The sequence below is a fragment of the Bacillus rossius genome, chromosome 14 (assembly GCF_032445375.1).
Source record: "Bacillus rossius redtenbacheri isolate Brsri chromosome 14, Brsri_v3, whole genome shotgun sequence".
In the NCBI taxonomy this organism is placed as follows: domain Eukaryota; kingdom Metazoa; phylum Arthropoda; class Insecta; order Phasmatodea; family Bacillidae; genus Bacillus; species Bacillus rossius.
The window spans coordinates 18,606,665-18,623,450 of record NC_086341.1 but is presented as its reverse complement, the minus strand read 5'-3'; the positions used below and the strand labels follow the sequence as shown (position 1 = coordinate 18,623,450).

The 16,786-nt window shown below is 36.9% G+C and overlaps 1 protein-coding gene across 1 annotated transcript in view; it reads right to left on the bottom strand.

Moving 5' to 3' along the window:
• Positions 1-3,921: 3,921 nt before the first annotated feature.
• LOC134538693 (uncharacterized) overlaps positions 3,922-16,786 on the bottom strand; it is a 30,544-nt gene continuing 17,679 nt past the window's right edge. The window contains exons 2-4 of the mRNA XM_063380124.1: positions 15,091-15,173; positions 10,968-11,189; positions 3,922-7,641 (exon numbers count right to left, since the gene is read on the bottom strand). Coding sequence (XP_063236194.1) covers positions 7,462-7,641; positions 10,968-11,189; positions 15,091-15,162 — 474 coding nt within the window. The 5' untranslated portion in view covers positions 15,163-15,173 and the 3' untranslated portion in view covers positions 3,922-7,461. The remainder of the gene's footprint in view (positions 7,642-10,967; positions 11,190-15,090; positions 15,174-16,786) is intronic.

The window sequence follows — 16,786 nt, the reverse complement described above, 5'->3', positions numbered from 1 at the left end:
AATTTTATTCATAAAAGTATGCAAAGTCAAAGGTCAAGGTCATACGATATGGTCGCCGGTATGCAATACAAGATGGTGGAATTCACAATCGACACTCCTACTCCCGGGCCAGTACATACATTTACATACTACTATAGACAGCACAGAGAATGCCATGGAAGGAATTAGAACAATATCACAGCACATGCGAACACAGCAGGCTGACAGCGACGATACAGTGGCAATAAGAACCACAAACACAGACTAAAAACGACTAAGACAACACAGAGACAAACCGACGAACGCAACGACGATACTAAGCAGATATTGTGGATAACACGACGACAGCATAGATGAACTATTCCTAAGACCAACCAAATGCGACTTTTCGATCATCAGGTATAAACATACTGAAAACTTCTGCAGTTATTTATGCGAACACAAATGAGCATGGTTTGTTTGAACTTCATACAAAATATTCATGATTGAAATTTAAATTGTGTTCGTTTTAAATTTATATTTTCTTATTTATTCAAAATGCTTATCTAAAAATTACAGCAAAACAAATTTGCCCCAAACAGCTATTATTTTATTTATTATGTATATTTTGCAGGAAGATATATGGATCCCAATTTAAATATTGTGTTTTAGGTAAAGACGATAATGCTTGAAATTATCTACCTTAATTATTTAATTCCAGTTTGATTGATATTAAACAAGACGATTCATTCATAAAATTATTTAACCCAAACGAAGTTCTCCTGTCAGAAAATTGAATAAGCATATCTCTAAATTTTTTACTAAGTTTTTTAGGCAAAATCTGAGAACGTGTTATGTCCGAGGTGTAGTGAACCTTGAGCTCCGAAAAGTCCAGTTCTCCCAGGTCACATGACGAGTACATGTTTTTGGGGTGAAGAGTACATATTTCCGCTCAGTATCAGCAGTTTAAGGCGTCCGTGAACCTTGAACATGACATGCCCCTGACTGTTGACTTTGATTAGCCAACTGTCTCTTGCGACGAATATTTATACCTATAAAGGGGGTCTCGGGAGTTTGAGTTCGGCCAAGCAAGGGGGAGGGGGTACGACCTGGATTTATCGCAAGTGTGAAACGTGACGGACGATGCCACTATATGATGGATATTCTCAGAGTACTCCTAATTCGTTCCCCAAACCAATCATTCATACACCCGCCTACCTTGTCGTACACACGGTGAGCAGAACTTCAGGAGAAAAAACAACCAAACGATTTCAATACTGCTCAAGATATCCAAGTGGTGTCAGTTTACGATAAGCATTCACAAACACGTTAAGGATAGACGAGTAGTATGTTTACGTGTTTCGTTTCTAAACATAATTTTTAAAAAAAGTTTAAAAAATGCTTGAAAAAAAAAGTGTTTTCAGAAAAATCTTTAGGCATGAAACGCCGGTAGAGATTCTTGAAAGCACTCAAGGGACTTGTAATACACCTTTATCTTAATTTCTTCGCCATATAAGGTCACAGTTACCACTAAAACTTCACAGTTTACCTGGCCAGTTCAGAGCCTTGCGTTTGGGGGCGATACCGCGCTAGCAGCACCAGTGAGAAAAGCACTTATCATTCTCACTCACTAATACAAACACACCCCTGACCAGGCCCCTTAATTCATCCATTTGTTCATTACAGCTATACAGGATGTAGTTTTAAAAACATTAATTTTAAAACTGTGGCTACTATGAGGGGTTCAGGAACATAGCCTAGTGGCGTGAATCAATACTTTTGCAAATTTCAGTAATTTGAATGTTTCAAGAGGTGAAATAAGTACGCCAGCTATATTTAAAAAAAAAAAAAAAAAAAAGTCAATGAACACAGTTCAAAGATTTTTACATTCATTACTAGAGCCATTGCTGTGTTCAGTGCGATTATTGGATCTCTAATTGGATATATCATCATTATGCACAACAAACCATCACCGTGGTCGATGACCTATGCGGCATTCCACACAACATGGATCCAGTGTATCTCACTGCGTTCGATAATGGATCTTTAGGAATAAACAGAAGAATTTCCACACATTACTTCCTGCAAATGTACAAACAGATTTCATAGGTACTCCGATACATCCCGAAAAGGTTACATTACACAATAAATTAATAATTTATTCAATAGAGTTTACGATACAAATGATATCGTTAGTGAAATCACAGATCTTGTGAACATTTGGTTTATATTTTAAAACGAAGTTTTTAAGTATTTTTTCTTACAGCCTATATGGCGTTTTGCGATAAACCCTACCTCGCAAAAGAATTTTGGTTTCGGCACGGTACTCATGCCTCCGTTCTTTTCTCAACGTTTTTTCCAAATTTATTTATGTGTAACATCTTAGCTTTCGGTATACGCCATTTTTTGGGAGTAATTTAGTAAATGCGACGGGAGGTCATATGGAACGGAAATGTGTGACCACGGTGCTGCCAATTGTGTAGAGGTAAACTGTGCATCAGTATTAACTGTCCAACGAATTTTTTACAAGATGGGCATTATTTAAATAAAAATTAATGTCGGTAGGTTATATATTTTTCAAGTCTTTTTCGCTTTTACGGGAGCCGTTTAAATTTATGTTTGCTAATCAGATGTTTTAATAGATGACGTAGCTGCTCTGGCAGTGAATTCTAGCGGTATGTGCGGAAACTACAGGTGCTTTGCGTGCAAAAATGTATTTGAAACACAATTTGCGTATATTTATCAACGCTCGGCATTATTTGAAATATTTCTACGTCAAATTCGTGTTTGGGTTTCGTATTATAATTGGTATTTGCAACATTACAACACATTAGTTTGCTCATTACCGAGGTTGGATGTTACGTATCACTGGCGAGTACTGACAGACTCGCTCACATTTAAAAATTTTTTTGACGTGACAACGTCCAATAAATCGATTAACGCCGGGTGCACGCACAAAAAAGTGTCCCGTTACGCACATTGTCCCGTTACGCACATTGTCCCGTTACGCATATTGTCCCGTTACGCTCATTGTACGCTTGCGTCGCATCTATCTCTCTTCCACTCGATTGGAACAACCAACGATTTGACTTTTTCGAGGCACATTAAACTTGAAACACTCCCATTCGTTTCCTACTTTTCCTATCATCTACCTATCCTTAACAGAATAACACATATTGGAAGAAGTTAAAGACCAAACATGTATAACAGTTATAGTTAAAATAATATCTTCGTTAAATAGTGCAAATAAAAGTAAATTTATCAATTAAATTGTAGATTTCATTTCACTCATTCTTTGTATCCATACAAAATAGTGATAATTAAATAAAAATGATTCAATTTTATTCATAAAAGTATGCGATCATTTCATCAATGTTTTGTTATGACGTTGTCACGTTAAACTATCGTCCGTAAACTGACTTTACAGACAACCAATTTTTTTTCTAGTTTGTCTCTTTTCAGTAACCGAAACGGCCGGACACTTTCCAAGGTTCGCTGTATATCGAAGTCGTATTCGGCTGTTGCATGTATTATGCCAATGACTTGAAGATATTCTACGGTAACATTCCATAATTACCTATTTTATGATTGAAATGTTCGTATACTTAACTTCCATTTGACTGTCCTAACTTACAGTTACTAAGCCGTAGTTCTCACACATATTTACATTCCAGTTCATTTGCTCCGGTATGAATTTTTCTGTTTAGTGAAATTTTATAATGATCTGTGTGTCTATTAGTTGATCTTATAGGTAAATCATTTAGTCAACACGAATATATATTTAATTAGGTAGTATATTTATGAATTGAAATAAAATAATACATTGAAAAATCATTTTTTAAATCATCAGTGCATAAATAAGTACAAAGAGAAATATATTATTAATATTTTTTTTCATATGTAGAATATTCAGTTATAATACTTTATTTGGGACAGTAAATTGAATTTAAATAATAGATACACTGAAAACACAATTTTTTTATTATTTCTCAGTTCATAAATAAGTACAAATAGAAATAAATAAACTAATTAAACATTAAATGTAGATTTATGAAACAGAAACTATACTAATAAACACGAGACAATAAATTATTCACAACACAAAGAACAAATGTTTTCAGTACAAGCAATCAAACTCGACAAAAATAAAGAAATTAAGAGGTGAGCGAAACTACAAAAATCAAACGATATGTTGTCTCATACGAAGTTAAGTAGAACAATTTTATAAATAAACTAAAAATAATTTTTACGAATAAATAATTTTAAGTCAGCACAGGCACTCTATGGATTAAATATTATTTAAAATAGTTGCACTTTAATGCAGTTTTAGTTGTATAACCCATACATTTTTCCAAACATTTCACGCTAACTCTTAATTAAAAATATACACAACATTCCAAATTAACACTTCACTGTTAGAACATCATTGAGGTTCAAAAACATTTTTATGATTTGACAATTTCTTCATTCGACATGTTTGTTATCGAATTATTGCATTAGGCTACATGCGCTGATTTATAAATTACATGTGAGGAAACTTTCCGTTTTTATAATGCATGATTACCTGGTTTGAGACATTTACTGTATCTTACATTTCATCAGTCTCTGGGGTATTGCTGTTGAATTTTATAAGCATTATAATCAATAATAATGTATTTTAATAAGCATATAGTAGCTAGAAGACTAAAGTAGGCTATTTAAAACAGTGAGGCACTTTGGCCTGAATACTGAACACAAGGGTTTTTGGTCTCAATGACCAATAAATACCGTTTAAGAAATCCATTAGTATGAATGGATATTTCTTTGCAGAATCAATCAACATGGTGCGCTGGCTAACACAATATAAAAGTGAATCATTAATAACACTGAAAAATCGACACAACAGTCACATAAATTTTTTTAAATAAAATCTAGTTCCATTAATTTTAAGTTGATTGAATAGCAAAAAAAAATATCTTATATATATTAGTAAACTCTTTCTACAGTACTTATTTTCTTGCGTTTCCGAGACATATTAAGGGTAACATTTATCATATATATATATATATATATATATATATATATATATATATTGCAACTTAGTTACTGTACACATAGCCGGTATATGTGGTATCAAATAATTAGAATGGTAACCTGATGACATGAAATAAAAAACAACTTTTCAATGTTACTTTGGTTAGTAGAGTCTACATGTTTCACCTTTTTTTCTATTCTAAATGATCTAGTGTAAGTACTACTGATACAGTTTCGTAATATTTCAAATACTGATTTTTTTTTCTCCTTTTGAAAAACAACTTTTTATCTTTCTCATAACTTCGTTTAAAATATGTAGGAATTAGTTCCGTATTTAATACAAAAAATACCACCACTCATATCATCTTACAGAGGAATGTTTAGGTTTTGAGTGTGTCCGAATTCACCTGCCTGCCTTCACCGACGATACTTCGTCTCTGTCATAAGAAGCAAGGATGGACGTGTCATATACAATTTTCCCCACATTACGTCTCCTTTTATACATGTTTAATTTGACCCCTTTTTATCTTGTTTGCTGATTCCAATATTTTCTTCTCTCATGCATTAAATATGACTGAAGAATTATAACCAGTGTGATTGTTTTATTATTATTTCTAATTATGGTCGTAGATACTGGGAGAGTGTACCGTCCCCTGGAATTAAGAAGCCCCTCTTTGGGGGGGGGGGGGCTGCCTGCACTTGCAATAGCGTGAATGTCAAACCTATGTGTTACGGAAAATTTTCTGTATAATTTGAAGTATTCTGCTTATTGCATGCATGCAGGTCTAAATATGGGCAGTATTGAGATCAAAACGTATCTTTTTTTGTTATGTTTTGATTGTTTTGGGAATAATTGGTTATTACCGTGAATATTTTATAAATGACGTATACAAAAAGTTTTTTTTGCCAGCTTTTTAAGAAGAATTATCGCCCCGAATATATTTTCTTCGTGGTAAATAAAGTCACTCGCTTAAGCGGTACATACCTCTCGATACTCATCAAGTAGGAACTCGGACTTAGTCGTTAATATTGCCCTGAAGCCAATGTTATCATCGGCTTGTTACATAAGGTATCATTACTTTATGCTAGGTCTTAATGTAGCTACTACAAATCGCTACATGATGTATTTTTTTTTGATTTGACCCTAGATTTTATCTGTATTCTGCCCGCGCTGAATTCTAACACAGCGTTTTAGACCAAAGAGTTTGTGTCATCCATCGAGAAAATTTCTGTCCATTTACCGCGGAAATACCACGTCCCTCCATTTTGGAACTTTTTTTTTTGTAATGCAGCAGTAAAAAAAAAAGGTTGGTTAGTTTAGGTCTGTGGATAAATAAATTTCTAACGGAATTAGTTCATAATTTTTTTTGTTCTCTCGGAAGGTTCATATTTCGCTCGTCTAGGTGATCATCAACAAAATTAAGAGTTGGTAATTTGAAATGTACGCAATAATCACAAGAAATTTGCGATTCTCGTAAAAATTGTGTTATTCCGATAGCGAATATGAAAGTGCGAGCGAACGAAACTTGGGACTTGTTCGGAAACTGTGGCTTGGGACACTTCTGCCCGTGGACTAACGTCTGAAGGCGTAATATGCAAAGTGAAAAAAAAAAAAAAAGCGGCACCGAACACCGAGCGGTTATTTATTAATTTTTTTTTTTGCCAATTGAGTTTTTAGAAACAGACGTCATGACGGATAAGGTTGGCAAGTTGTCAAGGTTACAAAATAATCTTGTGAACTGCACGAGCGTGCATTACATATAATAGGCTCTGTGTCAAATAGTAAAATTATGTTTAGTATCCATATTTTTATCAAAATAAATGCCTTTGGAGGTGAAATTTGTAAACTAAAAAAAATGGCACATTTAATCGTATACATTGGACGATCTTTACAGATATACATTTTGGGCACATCTTAAGTCTCGTCCTGATGATGAATGATTCAACGCTAAAAACATTTTTCGCGCAAGTCTGCAAATCTTGACTGAAATTTTTTTTTTTTTGACAAAACGTAAAGGTCTGGCGAGGATGTAAATTTTGACAGAGGTAAATCAAAACTTATTGGAGTCCCAAATAAAACAGTAAAAGTCGTCTCGTCGTTGAATCACTGTCCCAGAAGGACGATTCACACACGGCACTGGCTTCGTTCGCCTTTGGGCAGGCTTCTTCGCTGGCGTTTGAAAACAGCGAAGTCGCCGCATTTGTGATAGAACACGTCCAACTTCGCCGCTCCGCGTCGTAACGATTAGCTGGCCAGACGAGAAGCGCTGGGTTGAAACGGTAGCTGTGGTCGAAGGAGGAGGTGGTCGTTAGGAAAAGACCGCTTCGTTTAGTTCAGGAGCAGTCTTGGCAGTCACTGCAGGCGGTCCTCTGGATCTTGGGGTCGGTCCGCGAGAGACCCCCCCCCCCCCCCCCCCCCAGTGCGGTCGACGGAGGAGGTGGTCGTTGGAAACTGTCCCCTTGGAGAGGCGGGTGGTGGTGTTGGCGCGGCTACAGCAGGCCGGACAGCTTGCCCCCGGGGCAGCTGTAGATGCGCTCGCACTGGGGCAGCACGCCGACCAGGGACGGCTCCAGGGCTTCCAACATGGCGGCGCCGTGGCCGATGCCCCTGAAGGCCATGGTCGCGTCCCGGCCGGCGTACTCCAGGAACACCTCCTCCCCGCCAGGGTGCTGCGGCAGACACAGCACGGTTCCCAGTCGATCCCCTGAGAACACCTACCTTTCATACGGTTCAAGCCTCTTAAATCCCAGTGCATACTTTTGCCACAGTAAATGGCGTAGCCAGGATTTGTGTATGGGGGGGTGTTAAGAAGCATGGGGGGCCCCCCGTATTAGAGCGGGTGGTCCGGGGGTCCTCCCCCGGGAAAATTTGGATTTTAAGGTGTAAAATAGTGCTATTTTAGCAGTTTTCGGTTCTTAAATTTAAATATTGTAATGGTAAAATTTTTATTAATTTTAATATGAAATTTGTTTGAGTGATGAATAAGAAATTACTTAAAGATTTTGTGCTAAGGGGGGGGGGTTGAACCCCTAAAACCCCCCCTGGCTACGCCCCTGGCTACAGTGCATACTTTTTTTTGCATAATTAGCTGCCAAAGTTACAATGTTTTAACAAATTTTTTTGGTTCGTACAAATAAAGGAGAATTTAATTTATTGCAGAACTGAAACTTTTTTAGGTATTACTGCAACGCCACTGGCCACTTCAAGAAATTGTTTTGAATTTCTTTCATGAAAATTTTTAATTAATTTTTAACCTGGCATTTCAAAATTCTCAAAAATTTTGTTACGGATTTTGACAGCCAAGAAACATGAGATGAGTTTTTTTTTTGTGATAGAGATGCAAACCCGTATCGTGAAGTAGCCAGTTTTATTTAGAACCAGCATCAGCATCAAAACCTCGGATCGTGGAGTCTCGCGCGCGACAGAAGTGAAACTACTTGATTCTTATGTATCGCTAAAGATAAATTATTATCCTTCTTAGCGATAAAACTGTCCACATAAAAAATTAATGCTAATTGTAAACTCAATTCCACAAATCAATAACACATTTCCACATGAAAATATAAACTGTTGAATCTACAGTTTCCTGCCATATTGCTTAAGCCTCTTTAATCCCAGTTGATTTAGAACCAGCATAAATATCGAACCTAGGATTGTGGAGTCCACTTAAACTTCTTGCTTCTTATGTATAGTTAGAGATAAATTATTTTCCTTTTCAACGATCAAACTATCCGCATAAAAAAAAGAATGGTAATTATAAACTCAGTTCCTGAAATCAATAACTTCTTTTCCACACCAAAATATAAACTGTAGGTTCTTTAAATTAAATTAAATAAAAATGGCAGTGTCAATCTTCAGCCGTTACGAAAACTGAGGAGTAGACAAACACAAGCACAGTTTTTTTCTTCAATATATAAATACGGGTTATAATAAGATTGTTAGTTAACCAATATCACCACAATTTTTTTTTTCCAATTTTTCCTAGTGATTCGTTAGTAATAGCAATAATCAATTTTCAAAGCAGGAATTACATCTGAGCATTATAATATCTCGGCAATTTCTTGCCACAGTATGATTAAAAAATATAAACAAGTTCTCTAGTCCCGCCGAAGTGGCTTAAAAAGCTCTACTTTCATTGCTGTTGCACCATGCGTCCGTAACTTAAATAAAATATATTCGTTTCCCTTCCATGCGCACGATATTCCTATGCGTTGTTGCGAATCAGTAGGTTCGAAAACATGGCGGTCAAATCTTGCGCTCACGACATACTGTTACTGTTTCTGTTATTTTTTTTTTCAATTGTGCACCCAACGTAATACCGAGTTACACGTGCATCACCGTAAAGGGAGTTGGGGGGTGGGGTGTGTGTGTGTGTTAGGTCCCGCCATCTTGGATTTTTCCATATTTAGCTTTAATTATAATTTAGAACTATTGATCCAAATTTCTGGCATGTCAAGGCATAAATAATATCTAGAACTCGTTGCAACCACGTATTTACTAACAAGGTCTAGTCTTATGATTTCATGCGGTGACTACAACTGTCAAGACAGCCACACCAGTTCTCAAGTGTTGATTTCGACAAACAGTCAAAGCTAAGTACAGTACCACGTGAAACCAAGTAAGCAAGCAGGATCAAAATTATTTTAATTGCAAGATGGCGAGGCCTAGTGCCCCTTAAATTTACGAAGAACGCTGGTTGTAATATTAACCCAGGGATCTCCGTAAATTTACCGTTCACCAAGTTTAGTTACGTTGGTATATCAGTAAAATTTCAAAACATTGTTAAGACCACTGCAAGAACACTCTGATTTCTCTCACGTGTGTGTTTTAACACAATTTTTTTTTATAACGAGGAACATAATTTGGAAGTTTAAACACGGCACTTTTTTCTACGTAAAGACCCAGTTATATGATATTACGAAGATTCTTCGTTTATTGGATACGGATTCTCTGTTGTAAAGTTCGTTAATTTACTGTAATTTCTAACAGTGTGGGTGTGGCTGGAAGTGAAACTTCACAGATGGAGTTACAAGAATGTATGCAATACCTATGTGAATGGCAAGGCCGGAAAAAAAAATATTTTTTTTTTCTTTTATCGGAGTCGTTTCATTATACAGTAGCTTTCAAATTTAGTACTTTAACTAAACTATCATTTCATCAATGTTTTGTTATGACGTTGTCACGTTAAACTATCGTCCGTAAACCAACTTTACAGACAACTATTTTTTGACGTGACAACGTCTAATAAATCGATGAACGCCGGCTGCACGCACGCAAAAGTGTCCCGTAACGCACATTGTCTCACTACGGATGTGTCCCGTTACGCTCATTGTACGCATGCGCCGTATCGCTCTTCCACTCAATTGGAACAACCATCGATTTGACTTTTCAATCATGTTTTCGTCGTTTGAATTATTAATATTATATAATTTAACGATCGTCCACCAATTTTCAGCACAATCAGTACGGTTATTTAAAAGTAATGTTGAATTTTCAAATACGTTTTTAACGAACAATGGTGTTTTACACATAATAATTCAAATTACACCCGGAATCTTTTGCACAATGTTTTAAAAAATATTGTAACACATAAATAAGTTTGGTGTATTTGGGATGCGTGTTTGTTATAAAATCGTATTATAAAAACGAAATAATATTATTCCCCTACGGTGCTGCAATCTACGGTGACGGACGCGAACCGAACGAATCGCGCTATCTATCCACGACACGTGAACTGTTTCGTCGACTCTTTATAAAGTGAAGTGAAAAGTTAATGTGGTTTTCATTGCTTATTACAACAACAATTTCGGCAATAAAGGTTAATTATTCTTGCATTTTAAAAATCTGATTTCTAGTATAATTTAAAGTATTTATTATTTTATTATTAAAATAAAAATGATTCAATTTTATTCATAAAAGTATGCAATCATTTAATAAATGTTTTTGTTATGACGTTGTCACGTCAAACTATCGTCCGCTGTGCGACGCCGCGCACCTGGTCCATGAAGCGCGTGACGTCGTAGACGCGGTCGTAGACGACCACCCAGCAGTCGTCGCTGCGGTCGTGCCACGCCACCTGGTCCAGGGTGACCTCGCGCTCGGCGGCGGCCGCCCCCGGGGGCGGAGGGGCCGTCGGGGGCGGCGGGGGCGGCGGGGACAGCCTCAGGGCCGTCACGGCCATGCAGAGCGCGTCCCCGGCCAGCGACAGCAGGCTCGCCTGCGGAACACACGACGTGCACCCTGTATATCTTCCCGCGCGACGTTCTTGACTGTGCCTCCCATTTCAGGTCAAGATTTCATATTCATACTAATCACTGATCCAGGGCCGGTGCAAGGTAAATTGGTGCCCTGGGCGAAAAACCTTTAAGCAACCCCCCCCCCCTCCCCCCACCCCTCGGGCCGGACACCCCAAAAATTTTTTTTTTCTTTGCCTCAAATTACATCACGTAAGCCTAAAATTTTGTCAACAATCAAATGTAAGAGAGCTTGTGTTTTTTTTTTACTTTTTTACTTATTACAAATCATAAATAGGTCACCGTGGACTTTAAATAATTACTTATATCAATATAAGCATTCCAAGCTGTTACAAAAATCAATTTTCATCTAGTTTCAATAATCGTTAAACATTTATTATATGAGCTGTTGTGTGTCGTGCTCCGCCGCCCCCCAGCTACTTGGCGCCCCAGGCGGTTGCCTGGTTCGCCTGTATGGACGCGCCGGCCCCTTGCACTGATCAACTTGTAGACTTTTTCAACTGTTTAACTATCTTTGTCTTTTGTCTAGAGGAAGGTTCAAGTACACGAGCTAGAAACAGGAAGGAGGCAACTCAAAAGTGATGAAACTGCGACTTTAGTTACTTTTGAGTTGAAATATTTCATATAAACTTGTTTGAAAAACCTCAGAGCCATGGAGAAAAATTGAGAATTACTTTTACTTATACCAGCACTGAAGGGTTTGCAAAGAAGAAAACCAAACTGTTAAAAAAACTATGTATGGAATTTATGATTTCACGAATAACTTTTTTTGGGAGGATACCCTTTTCGGCAGTTCATAGAATATGAGGATTTAAGAATGCTCTTTAAAACATTAGGTCACCAATTTCCGAAATGTGTAGATACTACGCAAAATATCATTGTCAATGTAGCCACTCAAAAGAAAAACCAAGACAAAGATTTTAAGTGAAAAAAATATATACAGTGCATACCTTTTTGCATAATTAGCTGCCAAAGTTACATTTTTTAACATTTTTTTGTTTGTACAAATAAGTAGAATTTAATTTATTGCAGAACTTAAACTTTTTTTTAGGTTTAACTGCAACGCCACTGGCTACTTCAAGAAATGGTTTGAATTTCTTTCAAAAAATTTTAATTAATTTTATCTGGCATTTCAAAATTCTCAAAATTGGTTACGGATTTTGACAGCTAAGAAACATGAAATGAGTTTTTGTGGTAGAAATGCAAACCCGTAACTTGAAGTAGCCAGTGGCATTGCAGTTGAACCTAAAAAGTTTCAGTTTTGCAATAAATGAAATTCTCCTTATTTGTACAACCCAAAAACTTTAAAAATGTAACTTTGGCAGCTAATTATGCGAAACGTATGCTCTGTATATATTTTTCATTTCATGAAAGTTAAACAATTGAAAAAGTCTGCAAGTTGATCAGTGATTAATATAAATATAAAATAATGACCTGAAAACGAAAACTGTGTCGATATGTGGGCATGCTATGTGGGCATATGCCTATACAATAGTCTACCACAATCAATTAAAACTATCAACAACAACAAAAGTTTTGCAATAGAATTACACAATCTTTCCCAAAAGAATATTCTTTTATTTTTTTAAGGACATTGTAAATTATATTAACATTAAAAACTGTAATAAAGATGCTATAATATGACTTTATTGAAATAAGAATTCATGCAAATCATCATTGTTGTATAAAATACTGTTCGTAGTTATTTGTTACTATCAATTTCTTTATAGTGTCACAATTAATTTTTATTTGTAATTGAATCGCAGAAGGTGATTGTAATGTGTTTTTATATTTTTGTATGCATCAATATTATCTTATTTATTGTTTTTTTATTGTTTTTGTATATTATGTGTAACATTGACATGTATCATACCCTGAAATGGGGTCCAGAGTAATACTCTGTCCAGATACCCATCCCGGCGCCTTTAAGCTTTGTGTTTCCCTAGTACATCCAGTAGTTAGAATTATTTGTATACAGTTCCCTGAACTACGCACATTTAATTATTCGTATACAGTTCCCTGAACTACGCACATTTAATTATTCGATTATCTTTTCGGTGGTTTAAAAAATATATATTCGTAATAAAAACTTATTTCAAATATGCAAAAAAAAATAATAGCCATGTGTTGTAATACTTTACAATATCTTTCTTGTAGTATCACAAACTATTTTTCTTGGTAACTGGTTTCCAAAGGAATCTTTTGCAAAAGTACAGGATTTTCTTTTTTTGTGTAGGAACGTATGCTCGGAACTCAAACCGATGAAGCCAAGATGAAAACCAAGTTCACAGGGATAGGAAATATTCCACATACCCTTGCATGCATGGCCAATAGTCACCTGTCCACTAGAGAATGAATTCCAACTAAGTATAGCCTGTGATTCGATACTTGTTTGTTGAGGGTTATTTTTTTTACGGACACACAGTCTGTCAGATGAACTTATGGCAAATGAAATTAACAGTGGAAAACTATAGACACGAAAAGAATCCGAGAATTTTTTTTCTGTTTACATGTGTACACCCTAATATTTTATAATTTGAGGAAAACGTTGAATCTGAAGAAAACATGCAAATTTGTTTTATGGGCAATTTACGCAATACTCTTTAACGTCATCTTCTTGAATTCATGAGGGAAATCACTACTTTTTAAAATTTTTAAATTCACCTCAGATCAGGAATGCTACCAGAATATGTAAAGCTCTTACTATGTTGAACCTTTTTCTCACCCGCCCTCATTGGACTACAGCCAGCAATACTGGTTTTCATGCATCAATGTTTTATTTCCACTTTTACACGGTAATAAACTGAGATTATTGTAACTTAATTTTTTTTTTTTTTTTTTTTTTGTTTGAGGGACTTTTCTACAAAGTGTTAAGTGCACTTTTTCAGTCATTCATAATGAAGTAGCACAGAAGTTACCGGACACATAATTATATTGACATTCGTTTGATAATGTATGATGTGTATGTGTTGAGAATAATATTATAGAGAAGAAAATGCCTTTATATTCGTACGAAAAGCAATTATGATACAGCGTACGGGATTAAGTAGTGACGCAACGTCCTTTGTGTTCCTCATTCCTGTGCATGCTATTATCCACCTAATGGAGTATTAATGGGTTGGTCGCCTGAGATTAATTTAGACCTGTTCCGTTAATGTTTATCTACCCTAAGGGTGTATGTATGGTCCCAGGTAATTTTTTTCTTCATTTAACATGAATAAACTTTTAGTCTTTTCGAGTGGTCGAACTTAAACAACATGGAAAATATATATAGTGCGTACTTTTTTGCACAATTAGCTGGAAAATTTTGATTTTTTTTAAAACTGTTTTATGTATTATGGATAAGGAGAAACAAATGGAATAAATAACTGAACATTTTTTGGGTTTAAAAGCTACTGCGTGGTATGGTTTAAAATTCTTTCAGAAGAATTTATTTAATTTTATTCATCCTTTTAAAGTCATAAATACATATTCTGATTTTAAAAGGCTAGCTAAAATAAAGTATTTTTTTTTATCTAAAATAAATTAAACCATGTAACTTAAAAGCCAGTAAAATTGACTTTCAACCAAAAAAAGTTCCACTGTTATATTCCATTTCATTCTCATTATACGTACTACACAAAAACGTTAAAATTCGATTTTTCCAGCCAGTTATGCAAAAACTTTGCGATACATAAATATATTTTTATTTTGTAAAAGTTCAGCCATTCCAAAAGCCGGCAGGTTTAACCGCGTGGAACGTGATTATGAAGTAATGGCTTGGAAAGGAACGTCACAACCTTAAAGCCGGGTACTGCAGCTGTTGTAACACTAAAAGACACACAGCACGGCCGTGGAAAGCGTGTTAATAAACCGCCATCTTACCTGTCTGCTGACGCTCACAGCGACGGGAGATATACTTCCTGAGGAATCTTCATTCGGCAGCGCTTCGATCATCTTTAAGGCTCCTAGGAAAGAAAAAAGAAATAATATAAATTAATGTTTGCGTTTTAAGAATTGTGGACATGGTTGTAAAAATGTTCACTTTAAGACCGCAATAACATAAGACCTAAAAATCACTCAAATAGGAGTTGAAACAAAATATAATATCTACAGTGCTTTAGGTAAGCAGTCTTGACTGCAGTTTTGAAAAGCCTGTGTTTTATATTTATATTAATTTTATTGTTCTAACATATTAAATGATCTTAAACCATAAGAGGGTAGTTGTTGGTAGGTCGTGTTGATATTGCTCTTTTGTTTATTTTTTAACGTCATGATGGGAAGTGAAAATTTCCCGTCGTCTCGCAAAGGTCCGGTTTGTTTTAGTTGGGCTACTCTTTACGCTGGCCCATGCTCTTCCGATATCTTCTGTCCGGAGTGTGTAAGGCTAGGCATGTCCAGTCAGCGACCAGGCAGGTCCAGTTGTTGGATAGACACATCAGGTTGGAGACAAGGTACGTCCAGATGGTGGCCAGTCAAGTCTATTCGGTGGCCAGTCAAGTCTATTCAATGGCCAGTCAAGTCTATTCTGTGGCCAGTCAAGTCTATTCGGTGACCAGTCAAGTCTATTCGGTGACCAGTCAAGTCTATTCGGTGACCAGTCAAGTCTATTCCGTGACCAGTCAAGTCTATTCTGTGGCCAGTCAAGTCTATTCTGTGGCCAGTCAAGTCTATTCGGTGGCCAGTCAAGTCTATTCGGTGGCCAGTCAAGTCTATTCGGTGGCCAGTCAAGTCTATTCTGTGGCCAGTCAAGTCTATTCGGTGGCCAGTCAAGTCTATTCGGTGGCCAGTCAAGTCTATTCGGTGGCCAGTCAAGTCTATTCGGTGGCCAGTCAAGTCTATTCGGTGGCCAGTCAAGTCTATTCAATGGCCAGTCAAGTCTATTCGGTGGCCAGTCAAGTCTATTCGGTGGCCAGTCAAGTCTATTCGGTGACCAGTCAAGTCTATTCGGTGACCAGTCAAGTCTATTCGGTGACCAGTCAAGTCTATTCGGTGACCAGTCAAGTCTATTCTGTGGCCAGTCAAGTCTATTCTGTGGCCAGTCAAGTCTATTCTGTGGCCAGTCAAGTCTATTCGGTGGCCAGTCAAGTCTATTCGGTGGCCAGTCAAGTCTATTCGGTGGCCAGTCAAGTCTATTCGGTGGCCAGTCAAGTCTATTCGGTGGCCAGTCAAGTCTATTCGGTGGCCAGTCAAGTCTATTCGGTGGCCAGTCAAGTCTATTCGGTGGCCAGTCAAGTCTATTCGGTGGCCAGTCAAGTCTATTCGGTGGCCAGTCAAGTCTATTCTGTGGCCAGTCAAGTCTATTCGGTGACCAGTCAAGTCTATTCTGTGGCCAGTCAAGTCTATTCGGTGACCAGTCAAGTCTATTCTGTGGCCAGTCAAGTCTATTCTGTGGCCAGTCAAGTCTATTCGGTGGCCAGTCAAGTCTATTCGGTGGCCAGTCAAGTCTATTCGGTGGCCAGTCAAGTCTATTCGGTGGCCAGTCAAGTCTATTCGGTGGCCAGTCAAGTCTATTCGGTGGCCAGTCAAGTCTATTCGGTGGCCAGTCAAGTCTATTCGGTGGCCAGTCAAGTCTATTCGG